This window comes from Pseudopipra pipra, chromosome 1 (genome assembly GCF_036250125.1).
Source record: "Pseudopipra pipra isolate bDixPip1 chromosome 1, bDixPip1.hap1, whole genome shotgun sequence".
Taxonomy (NCBI): domain Eukaryota; kingdom Metazoa; phylum Chordata; class Aves; order Passeriformes; family Pipridae; genus Pseudopipra; species Pseudopipra pipra.
Window position 1 is genome coordinate 153181499 of NC_087549.1, and position 17233 is coordinate 153198731.

At 53.1% G+C, this 17233-nt stretch overlaps 1 protein-coding gene across 2 annotated transcripts; it reads right to left on the reverse strand.

Moving 5' to 3' along the window:
- Positions 1–533: 533 nt before the first annotated feature.
- HHATL (hedgehog acyltransferase like) lies at positions 534–16275 on the reverse strand. Of its 2 annotated transcripts, XM_064639618.1 has the most exons (12): positions 16026–16275; positions 14294–14440; positions 13717–13784; positions 13283–13396; positions 12940–13134; positions 11700–11909; positions 8446–8617; positions 6873–7017; positions 6473–6508; positions 5569–5770; positions 3458–3599; positions 534–2225 (listed from the first exon to the last, which is right to left on the reverse strand). In XM_064639618.1, exons 2-12 carry the CDS (start codon positions 14397–14399, stop codon positions 2101–2103), a joined length of 1515 nt encoding a protein of 504 aa, XP_064495688.1. In that variant the 5' UTR covers positions 14400–14440; positions 16026–16275; the 3' UTR covers positions 534–2100. The 2 variants fall into 2 exon arrangements, with proteins under 2 accessions (XP_064495688.1, XP_064495695.1); XM_064639625.1 differs by lacking the exon at positions 16026–16275 and having other exon boundaries at positions 13717–13780; positions 14294–14396.
- Between the last annotated feature and the right edge of the window lie 958 nt (positions 16276–17233).

Sequence of the window (17233 nt, forward strand, 5' to 3'; positions counted from 1 at the left end):
GGAGAGATTCATTGCACCCCCGAGGAAGCACATCCTGTCATAGCTGTTACGGTGGAAAAACTAAATCTGAAATAATGGAGATGCCAAGAAACTTCTTCCAAAAGTCCAGCAGCAGACCTGTGTTAAAAAGGGCTGTGCTTGGCAGCCAAAGAGGCTTTAAGGATGCGAGGAGGTGCCATCAAGGCACAATACCTGCCCTTAATTCCAGCATTTTTGGTCAGGTTCCCAGAAATAATCCCTATGTAGCTCTTAACTAAAAACCCACATAAATGGCAATTTGATGGCCACAGGCTCAAGATATTTCACCAGTACAAACATGGAGTCAAAATAAAGGTGGGAGTGAATCAAGCTGCAGCCCAACCTCCAATCTGGTGATGCCACTAAGGTGGGTTTCTGTTAAAAGTCAGTAATGTCTCATGTCACAGTTTTGAGTGGGAGGTGAGGACCTGCAAAGAGATCCCTGTGTCTCTCAGCTCCGATGGCCGAGATGTCACCTGCAGTACAGCAGCAGAACAGGGATGAGCAGCAGGGGCCAGAGTTGTCCAACATTTATTTTACTACATAAATAAGTGACATTTATCAGGGACTTCACAAATTACTTTGGCAGAGCTGAAAGCTGGCTAGGAACTGATCCTGCTTCATCCACAGGGAAGCCAGAACACACCAGCACCAATACCCACATTGCAAAGGGGTCCAGATTCTGCCCTCACCAAACACTGACACACCTCAGACATAAGGCCACTGAAAGTTACTCTAAAGTGCAAGAGACCCAGAGCTATTTTGAAGTTATTAACCCCCCTTTTCCCCAAGGCACCGTGTTTCACACACTCCCGTGCTGGATCCCAAAGTCTGCTTCTCCAAGGAGACTTCCATGGGCTTTCTCCCACCCCCAAGTCACTGCCTTTCATCCAGGGTCTTTCCCCTCCTGTGTTTACCTGTGTGCTCACTCAGCCATGCACTCATGGGCTGGGGCTGTGCCCACCAAAGGCAGCTGAGAAGACGGGTGAGTGGGTGGCTGGAGATGAGCAGGAGTTGGCTACAGCATCTTCTGCCCCTCAGCCATGGGCAGGAATGTGAGTTCAAACCCTAGTCCATAGCATACAAAAAAGAAATATAGAAGTGTGATTTGGCTTGAGCCCCAGGACATGTGTCACAGCAGGATGGTTGTGGTGGCCACTCAGAGCCAGCAGTAGAGAGCCCTTAGGGTTTGAGCTGAGCCCTGGGGACCAAGCAGTTGTGGGCCATGTGTTGTGTTTCTTTGGCTTCCTCGCTCCCAGTGTGACCTGCAGATGATGCACAATGGCTGTGAAGCAGTTTGGCTCCCACACTCATTAACTGTGCCTGGTGTTGGCACTAAATCACTTTTTTTGAGACATTTATCAGTGAAGGGACCTGTGTTGTAGAGATTGTGACACCCAGCACCGTGCACGGCTGACAGTGGTGGGCAGAGTCACCCTTCAATGTGTCCTTCCTGGTCCTCCTTCCCTTTGCTGTAAAGCCTCTACTATTTATTTACTATCTCTTGGTAGGAGTGGATCCTGCTGAGCACTTTCACAGCCCTCAGTGCACAACCACAGAAGCTGAACCCCGCACAGTAAATCAGATCATTTCTTGTGGTGAAGGGAACACGGGATGGAGATGTTCTGCACAGAGCAGGCTCAGCACCAGCTAATCCCTTTCTCAGTGTCCTGGCCCACCCTAAAACCTCCAGCCATGGGACTTGGAGGGTCTCCTCTGGGAGACATGAGCTACATGTCCTGTGGGAGCTCCGAGTGCTGGTGGACCAAGAGTTGTGGGTGAAATCTCTAGGCCTGCGCAATGTCAGAGGGTCAGAAAAACCACGGGATGGCTCTATCTGGCATGAAAGAAATGTCCTGGGAGCTGCCTGGGCAGCCTGGGGAGCCTGTGAAACGCCCACTGTGCCTGACAGAAAATCATTCCTGCAGCAAGGGGCTGACCGGTGCCTTCCAGGTGACTTCTACAAGGGTGAGCTACAAGTCCGATTGTCAGGAGGGCCTGGAGAGCCCCAGCCAGGGGCTGTCCTGGCAGCAGTGGCAGGAAGGGAGACAAGGCTTTGGGATAAGCCTGCTGATGCCTCCCCTACTCCACCTTTGCCTTGTCACTCTTCTCCTCCTCCTTGATGGCCAGGATGCGCTCGCGCTCTTTGATCAGCTGCACTCCACAGTACGTGATGAACCAGATGGACAAGGTGCTGACAGGGAAACCTAGGAGAGGGAGGGAGACATGGTCATCTTCATGTGGTTCCATGCCTGAAAAGGACAGTTCTTCACCAGCATTGATGCCTCTCAGGTGGGCCTGGGAGGTCCCACAAGTTCACAGTGGCCAATGACGTTTTTCATCCCGGATCCAGCCCTGCAGCTCCGCTGAGAGAAGAGAGAAATCCCCAGGAGCAGATTTTAGATGAAGCTGTGCCTGAGCCCACCAAGACACCAGGGACAGCAACCAATGTGGGAACATGGCTTTGAGCCCTCTCTTATCCCCAGAACTCCTTCTGCTCCTCGAGTTCAGACATGGTGGTTGACTTTCTCCCCATTCAACCTGCCCATTGCTCAACACTGGGAACTTCTGGAAGCTTTGGGGCCCCACTGATGCTGAGGATCAACCCCAGCCTTGTCCTGTACTTCGTGGGGACACAGTGTCCACCCAGGAAAACACATATTTTTGTCACCCACGTCAGTGACTGAAAACCAGGAGCTCTCCTTCCACTTAGGAAGGGTCTGACGGCATCTGCAATCACAAACCCCGTATCCACAGCAGAGGGGAGATACAGGGCTTGTTCCTGCTAAAACAGGACCTCTGAAATGAATAATGCAACCAGCAAAGGCCAACTGGCTCAGCAGGCAGGCACTCCTGGCACACTGAGCCCAGAGCATGACATTACCCATTCCCTACGCCACCCCCTCCCAGGGAAGGCTGGAGGACGTGAGCTCTCTATAGCTATTTATACCCTGGGCAGCTCCAGAAGACTTCAAATAGTGCCACCATCCACTGATTAGAAATGCACAGGCTGCAGGACAAGGATTTGTACCTGTCACCTTCAGGTTGGTGCAGGAATAGCTTCCAAAGCAAAGGGGATGAGGCAGGACAAGTAAATCCCTTTCTCCAGCAAGGGGAGATTTTCACAGTCAGGGGCTCAGCCCAGTGGGGTGATTGTGACCTTTGCATTGCTCCAAGGAGCCTAAATCAGTGCCAGGCTGTGCCAGGAGCTGTACAAGCACACCTGGAAGGCAGCTTGGATCCCAAAGTGCTCTCATGGGGAGGGTGGGAGCTCGGAAACCACTGCCTGCATTTATTTCATAAGAATTAAGCACACTTAGAGCAGCCACGTAACAAATTAGGCCACTTTAGACCCAAGAGGACTCAAAAGTCACTGTCTCCATCTCCCCTACCAGTCCCCATTAAGACAAGGGTCCCTCAGTGGGAGGGAGCACCTTACCTGTCACGAGGAGTCTCTTGGTCACCAGCAGTGCGAAGTCCAGGCTGCTGAGGGCAGGGATGTTGTAGAGGACAATGGCCCAGAAGTTCACTGCCCCAAAAGCCGCCCGGATCCGCCGGGACATGGCCCCTGACAGCTTGGCCTGTGGAGGGGAGGGGGCAGAGCGTGAGGGAAAACGGGGTTGTGAGGAAAGGGAAGGCACTGGTCCAACTCCAGCTGGGATTCCAGAAGGGAGGCAAAAATCAGAGCAGCCTTCAGTGCCTCTGGCATGAAGAAATGTTAGGACAAGGCAAAACATCTGCTTTGCTGCATTAGGGGCCCTGGGCTGGTGTTTCGGGGTCCCATGAGTAGGGACAAGATGTTAGACACAGTTTCATGCTAATTGTAGGATCACAGAATGGTTTTGTTTGGAAGGGACCTTATGGATCATCTCATTTCAAACCCCTGCCATGGGCAGGGACACCTTCCACTAGTCCAGTTGCTCCAAGCCCCATCCAACTTGGCCTTGGACACTTCCAGGGATAGGGCAGCCACAGCTTCTCTGGGCAACCTGTGCCAGGGCCTCCCCACCCTCACAGCCAAGAATTCCTTCCCAATATCCCATCTAACTCTGCCCTCTGGCAGTTTAAAGCCATTTCCCCTTGTCCTTGTCACTCCATGTCCTTGTCCCTCTCCAGCTCTTTTGAAGCCCCTTTAGGAATGCAATGGTTGGGTAAACCATTCCTAAAAAAAGAATGCTGTGGTATACCAGGATTATTATTATTATTATTATTATTATTATTATTATTATTATTATTATTATTATTATTATTATTATTATTATTATTAGTCCTGCATGCAAATCAATCCCAGGTCCTGGTAAAGATTGTTACTTAGGAATTAAAAAAAAAAAAAAGCTGACAACTAGTGACAGCAGCAGAGTGAAATTGTCACTGGCACATAATCCTCAGGAGCTGCTGCTGAGAGTGGAGCAGGGAAAGGGTTTATATCAGTCTTCAAAGAGCACAGTGAATCCCCAGGCCACTTAGTGCTGAGAATTGTGGTGCCACAGGGAAGGAGATTTCATTGCCTGTGAGAGCCTTAATCTGATTAGAAGTTCAACAAGGAGAGCAAACAGGAGGATTGCTCTCCACAGTTTGTATTCAGAACGGATTTTTCTTTAGCCAGTTTAGGATCTCCAGACTTTGGGCTGAGCAAAACAAATAGGAACATAACTGCTTCCAGGATGGGGTTTCCTAAGTTTTTCTTTCAGTGTGTCCCTGAGACACCTTGGTCTCAAACAAACTGAGACAGGTTTTGAACTGTTTGGAAAATAATTTTTTTCTAGTACTTAAACACTTGCTTTCATCAGAAATTAGATCAAAACCACTCAGAATGCCAAGGTGTTTTTCAGAACAAGAAGAACAAATTATTTCCATGTGGAAATATAAAACCATTTCCCCACAGAATCACAGAATATGGATATCCCCTACAGAATATTCCCCATGTGTCCATGGGGAAATTTTTAAGCTTTTCCCCATGGACAGACCCCAGATTTTGTGCCCGTCTGTGGTACTTTGATGCCTCATTGGAGCTGCATTCCTGCTTCTCTTGGACTTCTGTTTTCCCCCTGAAAGGTCCACCCCAACCTAAATTTCCCGGGAAGCATCACAGGGGTAGGTGGGAGTTTGCTCTGGGTGGGTGACACAGAACATAAAATGAAGGGATACAGAGCACCAAGGCTGTGCTTCCCTTGCACAGCCCAGCAGCTGATCACAAGGATGCTCCAGGGACATCACAAGTGTTCAAAGAACATGTGGATGTGGCACTTGAGGACAGGGTTTAGTGGTGAACACAGTGCTGCTGGGCTGATGGTTGGATTTGAGGATCTCAGAGGTCTTTTCAAACCTTAATGATTCTGTGACCTCAAAGGCCACAGGAAAGAGTTTGAGGAGGCCAGGACATGGAGCTCCATGGCACCATCAGGGATTCTGCTCTTTAATCCCAGCTCAAAACGGATCTGACTCGTACAAACAAGTTTGAGTTCCCTAAATTCATGATGCTTTCCAGCACCAGAGCTTGGTCCCAGACCCACTGGCCTTCCCCCAGGCCCTTGAAGCCCAGTCCCTCACCTCCAGTTTGGCAAAGGGCCCCAGCTGGAAGAACTTCTGCACCCAGAGCTCGAAGTTGAGGCCGAAGCAGTTGACGACGGACCAGATGTAAACGACCTCACAGGGCCCCAACCACAGGGTGGTGACAGCAAAGGTGGTGACACTGGCCAGGAGCTCCTTCGGGATGCTGTCATGGTTCTCTCCAATGTGATCATACACGTACCTGGTGGCCAAGGAAAGGGGTTGGTGCTCCCTGTAGTCAGGGAGACCCCTCTGGAATCCCTTATCCCGCACCCACCCACCGCAGGCTCCTCGCAGGCAGGTCAACCCAGAGCATCCAGTGGGAAAGGGAGGATGTTCTGCCTGAGACATTCTGGGTTTTTGCCTCATCCCAGCTGCTTGTGACTCGTGTTCCTCACAGACTTATAGATCATTGAGGACAAAATTCCCCCCTTTCCCCCGCTGGCAGGTAAAAGGTTGATAAAACTTTGGGATCTCTCAGACTTGTTGGTGCTCAGGATTTAATTGCAGAGCAGTCACTGCCTTCACAACAGGTTTGCTGGTGTGCACTCGTGGCTTAAGGGAGATGCAGATGGAGCTACAGGATATGGGAGACCTGGGCTCAATTCCCTTTTCTCCTGGCAGAATATGAACCTGACTCTTCCTCCCTCGAGGGAACTCTAAATCCACCAGACTTAAAGGGATTTCTGGGACAGGACTCTCTTATTCCCAGCTTTGGAAGAAGGGGCTGTTGCTCTTTGTGGCAATTAATTCAGTAGGTCTGGGGCTAAACAGACCAAACAGTGGGATTCACCCAGAAGAGGGGACAGCACAGCTTTGGGATGAACAGCATTTGATGCTTCACTGGTATGTGATGAAAGAGAAGACCCCAAACCAGGCTAGAGGTGGTCGATCAGACACTTACTTGCACAGCCAGTCATTAATCCCTCTGTCAAAATGCCTAAAATGCAGATGATAAAAACGTGTTAAAACACGCAGTGAGGATGATAAAAAACTTGTTAAAACACCCAGTCCCCTGGCAAGGTACACCCTGGACATTGCTCTCAGAAATGCTCCATGCTCCTGCCTTGGACAGGCCCCACTACTGACGTGGTTTAACTTCTCTCCTTATTCCTGCCCAAGGATATTTCCCTGGGCTGTGCCAGGCCCTGAGTCGGAGGTTCAGTAGGGGCTGTTTGCTGCAGGTGGTCTCCAGCTCACAGCCCATCTCCCCAGAAGAGCAGCCCAGCTGTTCTCCCCTCCATGCACATTCTGCTCAGCTCAGAAACGCTGTCCCTCTCCCTCGAGGCACGTGGGGTACTCACGTTTCTGCAAAGATGTAGAGCATGGTGATGCACTTCGGGGGCTGGGGTGGGTCCAGGTGGTCCAGTCTGGCGATGGTGTTGATGACCCCAAACATGACAGCAGCTTTCACCCAGTCATACACCAAATTGGAGTAGGCCAGGCCAGCTGGAGCAAAAACGAGAGTCAAACTGTTGAAGAGCAACATGAGATGTGTCACCCTCAGGACTTCTTGGGGACATCATGTCCCATGGGAGCAGGAAGTCTGCTGCAACAAACATAACATCAAGAGGACAGTCTAAAGCTGTCTTTGACCAGCAAAACTTTCAAAACTAAGCTTTTTAAGAAGCTTGAACCAAAGGACAGTCCCTTCTTTCTCAGGGTATTTGGGAGCAAACTGTTAATTGGTCTTGGTGGTCTAAGAAATTCTGTACATACAGTAATTTATTCTGTCACAACATTGTTCCTTCCCTCTGAGGCTTGTTAACAGTGATTTCATCAGCTCTGACCTCTGAGGTTTTATTGGCACCTCCATCAAAACGCCCCCTGTGGCCATAGAAGTAACATTGGTCCTACAGCAGAGCCAGGGCCAGAACCTCTGCCTTGGAGAGGTGTCTGACACTGGGAGACAAACCCTGCAGGATCAGGCACTAAAGATTGCAAATTCCTGTGCAAGCAGGAAGTAAAATGTCCCCATCCTGGTGGGATTCAACTCTCAGCTTAAGGGCCATGCAGTGCCTTGATGCTCCCACCAGGGACCAGCCAGGTGGGATCAGAACAGTCAGAAAAGCTCAGCTCCCTCTGGAGCAACACATGCAAGGTCAGTCCACCCAGGTCTCTTAGGACACCCTAAATCCATGCTAGTGCCATTCCAGCTGCGTTAGGATTTTATCCTGCCCTCCAGCTGCCACTCTGGAGAGACATAGGGCTCCTCCAGCCCCTGCTTGTCCTCTGCCATGTGGGTGGTGCCTCAAACACTGCCCTCAGACACGTATTTGACTGGCTGAAATAAATCCTCATTCCAGCTTCCAGCTGAATTCCAGCCCTGTTGCCACCAATCACCCTGGGAGTTTGGCTTTTGGAGGTCCCTAGTCCAGCCCTGCTTTGAGAACAGCCAACTTTAAATGAAGATTACACTGCTCTGGACATTGTCCATTTAAGGATTGAATATGAGTGTTTTGGGATAACCTGTAACACCTCTGGGCCCCTATTCCAGTGTTTGACCACTCTGTGAACAACATTCCTTACATGCAATCAGGCTTTGCCTTGCTGCATGTTTTTTGCTGTGTCCTGGTGACTTTTTGGAGGTGCTGAGCTCCCTTCCAGTCAGAAAAAGGCAATGAGAATGTCTTGGTGCTCAGCTTCTTGAAACCCCAAACTAAACACTTCGCACTGAGAGGGTCAGACCAACACCATCAGCTCTGCGGGGCTGCCCTGCCCCAGCTCTGTGCTGGAAGAAGGGGGGGGTTTTCACTCAGACCTGTCCAACACAGGCCTTGCCAAAGGCTCTCAGTGGGGGTGGGTGCAGGTCTGGGTCACTCACCACTGCCTTGGAGCTGAGTACAGGGGTGAACGTGCCCAGGCATGGCCACTCACCCAGGGACCAGTCCGAGAGGCGGGTCACGAACTTCAGGTCGGAAGGGAGGGTGAGGATGTAGAAGAAGTGGAAGAAGATGTCCACGGCTACGATGGCCCCCACGTGCAGGAGGGCGTTGACTCGGATGCTCTTCATCTCGTCGTCTTTGCGCCTCAGCTCCCGCGTGCTCACCTGCCAGGACCGAGAAACCAGGATTGGGATGAGCCGAGGGACGGGATGGGCAGCGTGTTCCTCCGTCCAGAGGGACACTCGAGGTCCAAAGGGGGACTCATTGCTCTCCTTTGAAATCACACATGGACTTCATGGCCCAAATTTCCACCGATTAAGGCAGACCCAAGGACTAGCTCGGGTGGGCACGTCCACAACGAGCAGGACACGTCCCACCCACAGCATCCCTCCCGTTCCCATCGCTGGGGAGTCCAGCAGAGCAGGCACAGGGTGACACACAGCAGGGACAGCTCTGGCTGTACCACTCTAGGTGGGGTGAAATCCATACCCACCAGGGAACTCCCAGGGTTTTATGTTCTTTCTGCAGGGACGTGCTCAGAAAAATCAACCTCATGCTTAAGGATGGCCCCTTGCACAAGTCACTAAGAGGGACCAAAGTGTCCGTACCCATCACATCCAAAGGATGGATTCCAGGCATGGAATCCCACCTGACAGCTCCACCAGGGCCAGATACATAATTTTGGCCAGGGTCATTTGGGAGGAGGAGGATGAGTGATGATCTCTGGATGTCCTGCTGTAAATGAGAAGGTGAGCTGCCCGAGGGGCCGTCCCGAATCGGTGGGACCTGATTGATGGGAATTTCACCTCTGCTGTGCCTTGTACAAACAGGGGCCGGGCTTTGCCTCCAGGAGCTGTCATATCTCTGGTCCTTGTAATATAAACATCATCAGAGGGAGCTTTCAGGATTACACCGGGCAGAGCGATGTCCTTGCTTCCCCGCGCTGCCGTAAAATTGCTGCTGTATCCAAAATCCTCTTATGTTTATTACTTTCCCTTTATTCCCCGCGAGAGGTGGGAGCTCTCCCTGCATAATCCACAGGCTGCCGCACCAGCCCTGTTGTCAAATCCAGAGGATTCCTGGGAATTAAAGCGTTTGCCAGATTTTTTCTGTGTCTGTTATAAGCCAGGTTCTTTAAGGATATGAAGAGGTCGCTGGGCCCTGGGCTGGAGGAGGAGCTGAAGGAGGACAAGCTGTGGCATGGAGATGTGTGGGAGGACACAGAGCCCCCCTTCCATAGAATCATAGAACCATTTAGGTTGGAAAAATCCATTAAGATCATCAAGTCCAACCATTACCCCAGCGCTTCCAAGGCCACCACTAAACCGTGTCCCAAAGTGCCACATCTACATGTCTTCTAAATCCCTCCAGGTGATTCCACCACTTCCCTGGGCAGCCTGTTCCAATGATTGACAACTATTTCCTTGAAGAAATTTCGCCAAATTTCCCAATCTAAACCTCCCTTGGTGCAACTTCCTCTCATCCTCATGTCTGTGTGTGGTGACATCACTTGGCCACCATCGCCCTGGGATCAGGGTTGTGTCCCCCACACTCCCAACCCTACAGAAGGGAATTTATTCCCTTGATCTTGGTGAGGAAGATGCTTCTCATCTCAAATTGGGTTGGCCAAGCCCTGGTACAGATGAATTTCCACCTCACATGGGGGTGCAAGAGCTCCACCGGGATGTAGGGCCAGTCGGAGCCAAAGGGACAGATCCGTTCCCTAACTGGGCCATACACCCCACCCTGGGGAAGGGTTCTGTCTGCCTCCTGCCCTAATGGCTGTTGGGCAGTTAAGAACTCACCTCTGCAGTCAGCTGCAGCTCCAGCAGTGCAGGGGGGATGTAGCCAGGAGATGGCAGTGGTGGCCAGGCCAACACAGGACCCCTGGCTGGGGCATGGGAAACGGGTTGGGGGCTTAATCCTTGGTGCCTTTGGGGTGATCATTCTAAGCAGAATAGGGGAGAATTGCCCATTATGTGGCTTTAGACATCCCAGTTTGGGGCTGTGCAAAAGAACAGGAAATAAAACTCCCACTATATCGAGTCTGGTAGGAACGGTGGGAGTTCAGGTGTTGGAGACATGAGGAGTTTGATGTCCCAAGTTACAGGCACCTGGTTGCATCCCTCAAGGAGACACCAGAGCTGACCTCATGATCTTCAGGGTCAAATGCTCTAAAAACCCTTTTAATAGATCCTGTAGCACCTGAGAGCTTTTGATCCTTTCAACAGGCACCACGAGGTTGTTAATTCCCTGTGTGAACAAACCAGCAAGGAGCAGGACTCGGATCAAGGCTCATCCTGGAGGAAACAAGCCCAGGGCAGACCCTTTTTTAGACAACCAGTACCAGCCCCAAGTTGGAAAGAAGGTGCTGGGCTGGTGGGTCTTTGGTTCCCTCCTCACCACAGGGCTCTGGCTGCTCTACCCTGCCCTGGGCTGGTTTTTCTTTCGAGTTCACAAATGTTTTTCCAAAATGCTTTTGCACCCAGACGTCAATTTGGGTCCAAAAATTCAGTGTAACTGTTCTTCTTCAAAAGGGACCAGAGGGGTGGGGGGAATCCTCCTCAGCAAGGGGTCCCTCCCTTGGCCAGCAGCACTGGTTTGCTTTGATGACCAAGAGGACGTTGAGATGGGAAGAAGAGAGGAGGGAGAGAGCAATCACTGCTGGTTTCCTTGATCCCTGCCTGTGGAACAGCTCCAGATGTTGGCTGGTACCAGCTCAGGCTTCTGCTGATGTTTCCCAGTGCTCTCTGGAGTCTGGCTCATCCAAAAGCTCCCTTGTTTTTTTGTGGTACAGGTAAAGATTTGGGGCATCAGGATATTTCATGGAGCACAGAGGAAGCCCCTGATTGTTGAAACACGACCTTCCACCCAATCTTAGATATTTCTAGAGAAATTATTCCATGTTTGGCCCTCACTGTGACCTCCTGGCACTGCTCAGTGAGGCAGCAGGAAGGAATTGGGGTGACAAGATAAGGACACTGGGGCACCAAGCAGGTGAGGGAGGTCCTCCCTTGTGACATGGCCAAAAACCCCAAAGAAAGGTTAAAACCCCATCAGTTTATGCCCCTCTCCACAGAAATCACAGCATTATGCACAGCCCAGTCTATGGCCACAAGCTCTATGGGACCACAAGAAGTTCTACAACCATTTTCACCTTCACTGTGAAAGTGAAGGCCAGAATTGGGTTTTTTTGTGGGCATTAAACCCAAGCAAATAAATGTAGGAAGCCTCAGGAGCACTCACCTGGGCATGGAACTGGTCAAAGGTCATGACAGGCCCAAAGAAGAAGAATGGGAGGTAGAAGTTGTACTTGAGGAGGTCGAAGATGGAGTAGATGCCCTCTTTCCTCTCAGAGCTCTCGAGGGCAAAGCTCATGCAGCGCATGATGGTGAAGGTGCTCCCTCCGTAGAAAAGGACATCTTGGAGATCAAAAGCTCCCGTTACAAACCCGCTCTGGATGAGAAACCAAGAGTTACCACCAGGAACGTGGTGTCACTCCTGTGCTCCTCTGCTCTGGGGGGGACATCACTCCTGGGGCAGTACAGAATCATAGAATGGTTTGGGTTGGAAGGGACCTCAAGGATCATCTCTTCCCAACCCCCTGCCATGGGCAGGGACACCTTCCACTATCTCAGGTTACTCCAAGCCCTGTCCATCCTGGCTTTTAGCACTTCCAGGGATGGGGCAGCCACAGTGTCTCTGGGCAACCTGCTCCAGGGCCTCACTACCCACACGATGACAGATTTCTTCCTAACATCTCATCTAACCCTGACCTCTTTTAGTTTAGTTTTCATTTCAGGCAAAACCTCTAATTATGCTCTGACACCAATTGTCCCTGGAGTGAATGAGCCAGAAAGAGAAAACTGGGGCTTGGTTTCCCAGCTGGCTCCTGCATCCCAGAGTAGTCAGGAATTGTTGGATCCTCTTGTCCATGTGGTCACCAAGCAGCTGTTGGTCACACAGGCTTTGGTCTGGGGTGGGTCCCTGTCACAGGGACATAACCTCCCCAGTCAGCACAAGGTTGATGGAGAGGGCTGAGTAGCTTGATAAAGTCCTTCCTGGGCCTCACTCTCCGCCCACCAGTGAGACAAAATCTTAACTGGGCTGTGACCTAAGAGATGGGCACTGTGGGATCAAGCATCCTGAACCCATCCCAGCCCTGTGTTACAGGTGGGGAAACTGAGGCACAAGGAAGGAACATGTCCTGCCTGGCTGACAAACTGTTGCCTGGGCAGCAAGAAGGACTCAGGCGTCCCAAGCTCTGGATCCTGAAGCCGCCAAAAGACAACACAGACCCCGTGGGATTATTCCCAAGCTTAGCAGCACAACAGTCCCCTCCCTCTCAAACACTGTGGGAGCTCTGACTCCAGGAGAAATGCCAGGATCTGGGGGTGTCCCAGGAGCCCTCTTTGAAGATAAACCCAAGGCTATGGACACAAGAGGTCTGGAAATGAGGCAGACACAGGGCCAGGTCAGCACCCACCTGCCACGAGCCAAACGGCTCCACCTTGAAGGAGGCGAGACAGCAGAGCCCGGCCACGTAGCAGAGCCACTTCTGCTTGGCCAGTGCCACGGAGTAGAGGACTAGGCAGTGGGAGAGGATGATCATCAGGTAGACCAGCCCCATGCTGCCCAGCACGGCCAGGGCCCCGTAGATCATGTACATCACAGCCCGGTGCTGCGGGAGAGAGCCGTGACCAGGGTCAGCCCGGGGAAAGCACCAACCCCGGAACATCCCCCCGTCCTAGAGCGTCCCCCAAGCCTCCTCCACAGATCCCAGCTCACCCTGGTGCTTTCCCATCCGTCCCCACACACCCCTGGCTCACCTGTGGCACCGTCATGGAGCAGATCTTGCCGAAGAGGACGTGTCCCGAGAGCGCGAAGATGATGATGTTCCTGAACGAGGTGAACCACATCACCCACTCGAAATCGGCCACGTCCTGTGGGAGCAGCACCAGGCAACTCACACCCCTGACCCAGCCACACGACTATCACGGCCTTCTCTTCCCATTTTCCACCCACTGGCTCCCAAGCACTTTAGCTCTGGGAGAGACATGCAGAGGTTGCTCGTCCGGGCGCACACAAAGCAGAGCATCCCCAGCCCTGCAGGGCTGGTATTTTCCTGGCTACTTTAGGGACAAAAATACAAGTCACGTGGACTTTGCAAAAGTGTGTCAGCAGCATCAAAACCAGCTCTGCTTCTCCAGTGTCCAGCACCGACCATGTTGTCTAGAAAAGGCCGAGTCCTTCCCCTGCTTACCATCTTCCTGCCGAAGTAGTGCCAGCCCGGCTTTATTCCATCCCGAAAGGCCTTTCTGTTCATGCTGTCTGCAAAAAAAAACCCCAGAGTTATGGGGAGAGAAACAGCTCTGGGAAATGGGGTCTGGGTTCAAGCAAGGCAGGGAGGCTTCATCGTGGTGATGAGGAGCCATCAGGGCTCAAACAGCCCCTCCCAAATTGCCACGGACAACCATCAGAAACCACAGATGTTCCTGCAGGAACTTCCAGCAAAATCTTTTTGACAGGGCGCATCCCCTGGCTGATCCCATGAAACTTTCAGGTTCAAACAAAAAATTTGGGAGGCATCCCTGTGTAGGCAGGGTGGTTGCCTGTTTGTTTGGGCACTGACTGGAGAGCTGTGACATCCCACAGCCTCTTGCCCTGAGCTGTGGAAGGGGGCACAGGGAAGCAACCAAGCAAAAATCCCTTCGGAAATTATTTACAAGCTGTTTTCCTGCAAGAATTAAAGCCAGGGACCTGCTGCTTGATATTGAGAGCTGGAAAAGCAGGCACCTTACATCCATCCCCCCTCTCAGGGATGTGGTGGGAAGTGTTACCTCTGGATGCTTCGAAGATCCCGCTGCCACTGTAAACCACGGCACAGGTGACCACGAGGGCATAAAACCCCAGCTCGTAGTGTGGGAGCATCGTTTTAACCCCCATGGTGGCAGCTTATCCCTCTGGCCGCCACAGGGGATCCACACCTGGGAAAAGGGAGACAGGAGAGGGAAGAAAACCGGAGGCGAGAGCTCACCTGCCCTCCTACCCCTCAAACCCCCTGAATTCCTGCTGCTCCTCCATGGGTCTGCTTTGGGGGCTTCCTGGAAGGCTGGAAGTTGAAGGGAAGGAGAAGGGGGTCACACCTGGGGTGTGAACTCAGGTGCAAAGAGAGAAGTTGCTGCAAACCCCACCCAGGAGCAAGGATTTAGGGATGGCTCAGCCAGGTGTTCCTGATAAGGGGCTCTTCCCATTTATCCCGACTTTCAGAGATGCTCTGGGATGTCAGCTGCCCAGGATGGGTCTCCTCCAACGTGCACCCCCCTAATTCCTAGTTGCATCCTTGGAGGGGATCCAGGAGAGAGCACGGAGACAGCAGTGGTGGAGAGGATGAGATGGGATACCCCAACTCCTCTTCCCTGAGCTGCTGCTCACCTTCTGCCGAGGTTTTGCCCAACCTCCAGCTCCTGGGGGGCTCCAAAAGCCCCACGGTCCCAAATTCCTCCCAGCCAGGAGCCTTAGGACGCCGCAGACACATCTGAACCTTCCGGTGGAATCTGCAGCGCTCGGGGGGTGCCGACACCCAGCCCCGCAATTAGCCCCGGGCTAATTACTCCCGCCAAGGCTAATTAACCCCGGCGCGACGTGCCGTGCCGCTCCGCAGCCTCCCGACCGCCTGTCCGGCAGCTGCCAAAACACGGTTCAGGGCTGGAGCAGCAGGGATGCGGGGGGAGAGGAACCATCCCCGCGTGTGGGAGTCCCCTGAGAGCAGCGAAGGGATTACGGAGTAAAAAGCGACCGGGTCACTCTCTGCTTTGGCACCCGCATCTCAAAGCTTCTGCGCGACTATTAAAGTAATTAAATACAAAATTCAAAATAAAATTTAAAAAATATTATCTTAGTTTTGAATGTTTGTTTTTATTTGGTCACCGAGGTTTTTAAAGGCGGGCGGGGGTGTCCTGAGAGCGATGCGGGGTGAGCCGATCTCCCCCCCAGCGTGAAGCAAACGCGTTTCCCGGGGGAATTGGGGCTCAGCCCGGGGGGAATTCGGGGGTCAGCCCGAGGGGGAATCGGGGCTCAGCCCGGGTGGGAATTCAGGGGTCACCCCGTGGCCGCTCCCGGTGCGGGGCCGCTGCGGGCGAGCGCTGCGGTTCCCCTGCGGCGGGAGGGCACGCACGGAGGTGCCTTTAAAAAGCTTTTTTTCCCTCCTTTCCATGCTTTCCAAAGCTATTTTTTTTTTTTTAGAGACGGAGAAAGGCCACCCCGCAAAGGAGCCGGCGGGAGGCGGCGAACGACCCTATGGGGGGGGCTGGCGGGGGGACCCCTCGGACAAGTTTTACTCCTGATCGCTCCCAGAATGCCGAGTCAGGTGCACGGGGGGGTCCCCGGTGGTCCGAGAGGCCGCGGGGCATCATCATCACCATCATCCCCCCGCTTCCCTCCGCCTCCCCCGCACCCCGGCCGGGCGCTGGGAACAGCCGGAGGTGACAAAGAGCCCTGGAAGTGCGGGGATAGCGTGTCCCCACCCCCAGCGTGGCTCCCCCCAGCCCCGCATCGCTCCCCGCTACTGACCTTGAGCCCCGGGGCCGCGGGGGGAGGCGGGCGAGGGTCGGGGATCCAGCGTCCAGCACCGCGACAGGGGGGGCAGGAGGGGGGAAAAGGGGAACGGGAGGAACTACAGAGGGGTTTGGGGGCCGCTGACTTGCCCTACAGCATCCCTCAGCCCGGCTTGGTGGGGGGGGAGGGCGGGTGTATTTTCGGGCTGCCGTCCCCCCACCTTGCCCCTGGAGGAAGTTTGGCTGGGAGTGGAGCGGAGCCGGCGGGAGGTATTTTTATTTTAGAGCAGCACTGCAGAGGGGGGTGGCTCGGGAACTGTCTGTCACGGCAGCTGCTGGAGAGGACCTGTGCTGGCTGCCAAAGCTCACCCCGAGCCAGGGGACACGGCCCGGGGCCGGCCCTGGGAGCCCCGGGGCAAGGCAGCCCCCAGGCAGGGGACCCGCTCCTTCACAGGGGGGTTTGGGTCCCCACTTTAAGGCCCTGTAAAGGTGAGAGTAGACCCCCATCACCCTGGGGGAGAGGGGAGGCAGCTCACATTGCACAGGGACGGGGAAGCTGAGGCACGGAGCCAAAAGGTGCAATTCCTCCCTGGCTTGGAGGAGTTTAAATCCGTGCGGGGCTCGAAGCTTGCAGCATCTCCAGCTCCCGGGTAATCAGCATCCAGACAAGAGGAAACAACCTCAAGATGGTCCAGGGGAGGTTTAGGTTGGACATTAGGAAAAACTTCTTCACTGGGAGGGTGGTCAGGCGTTGGAACAGGCTGTCCAAGGATGTGGTGGGATCACCGTCCCTGAAGGTGTTCAAAACACACACTCTGGGGTTGTGGTTTAGTGGTGGGCTTGGCAGTGCTGGGTTAACAGTTGGGTTTAATGATCTCAGAGGTCTTTTCCAACCTCAAGGACTCCATGATCTCTACAAACCACCTTCGGGGGCTCCTTCTCAGCTTCCAGCATCTCCAGCAGAGGAAGGGAATACTAGGAGTCCTAGGAAGGGGCTGGGTTGGGTTGTGGCCTCTGTTATTTCAGGGTGGGCAAACACAGCTCAGCCGAGAGCAACTCAACACAGCGTCAGCTCCATCCCCCTGCCCTGGGGCCAAATCTTCCTTCCAAATCCCTGTGAGATCTGGGGAGAGCTCACACTGGGGCCAACATCACTGATCATCTCCTGAGCTGCCTTTAGGATCAAAGGAGAGAAACAAGACAGAGAACCCCGGATTTTATAAA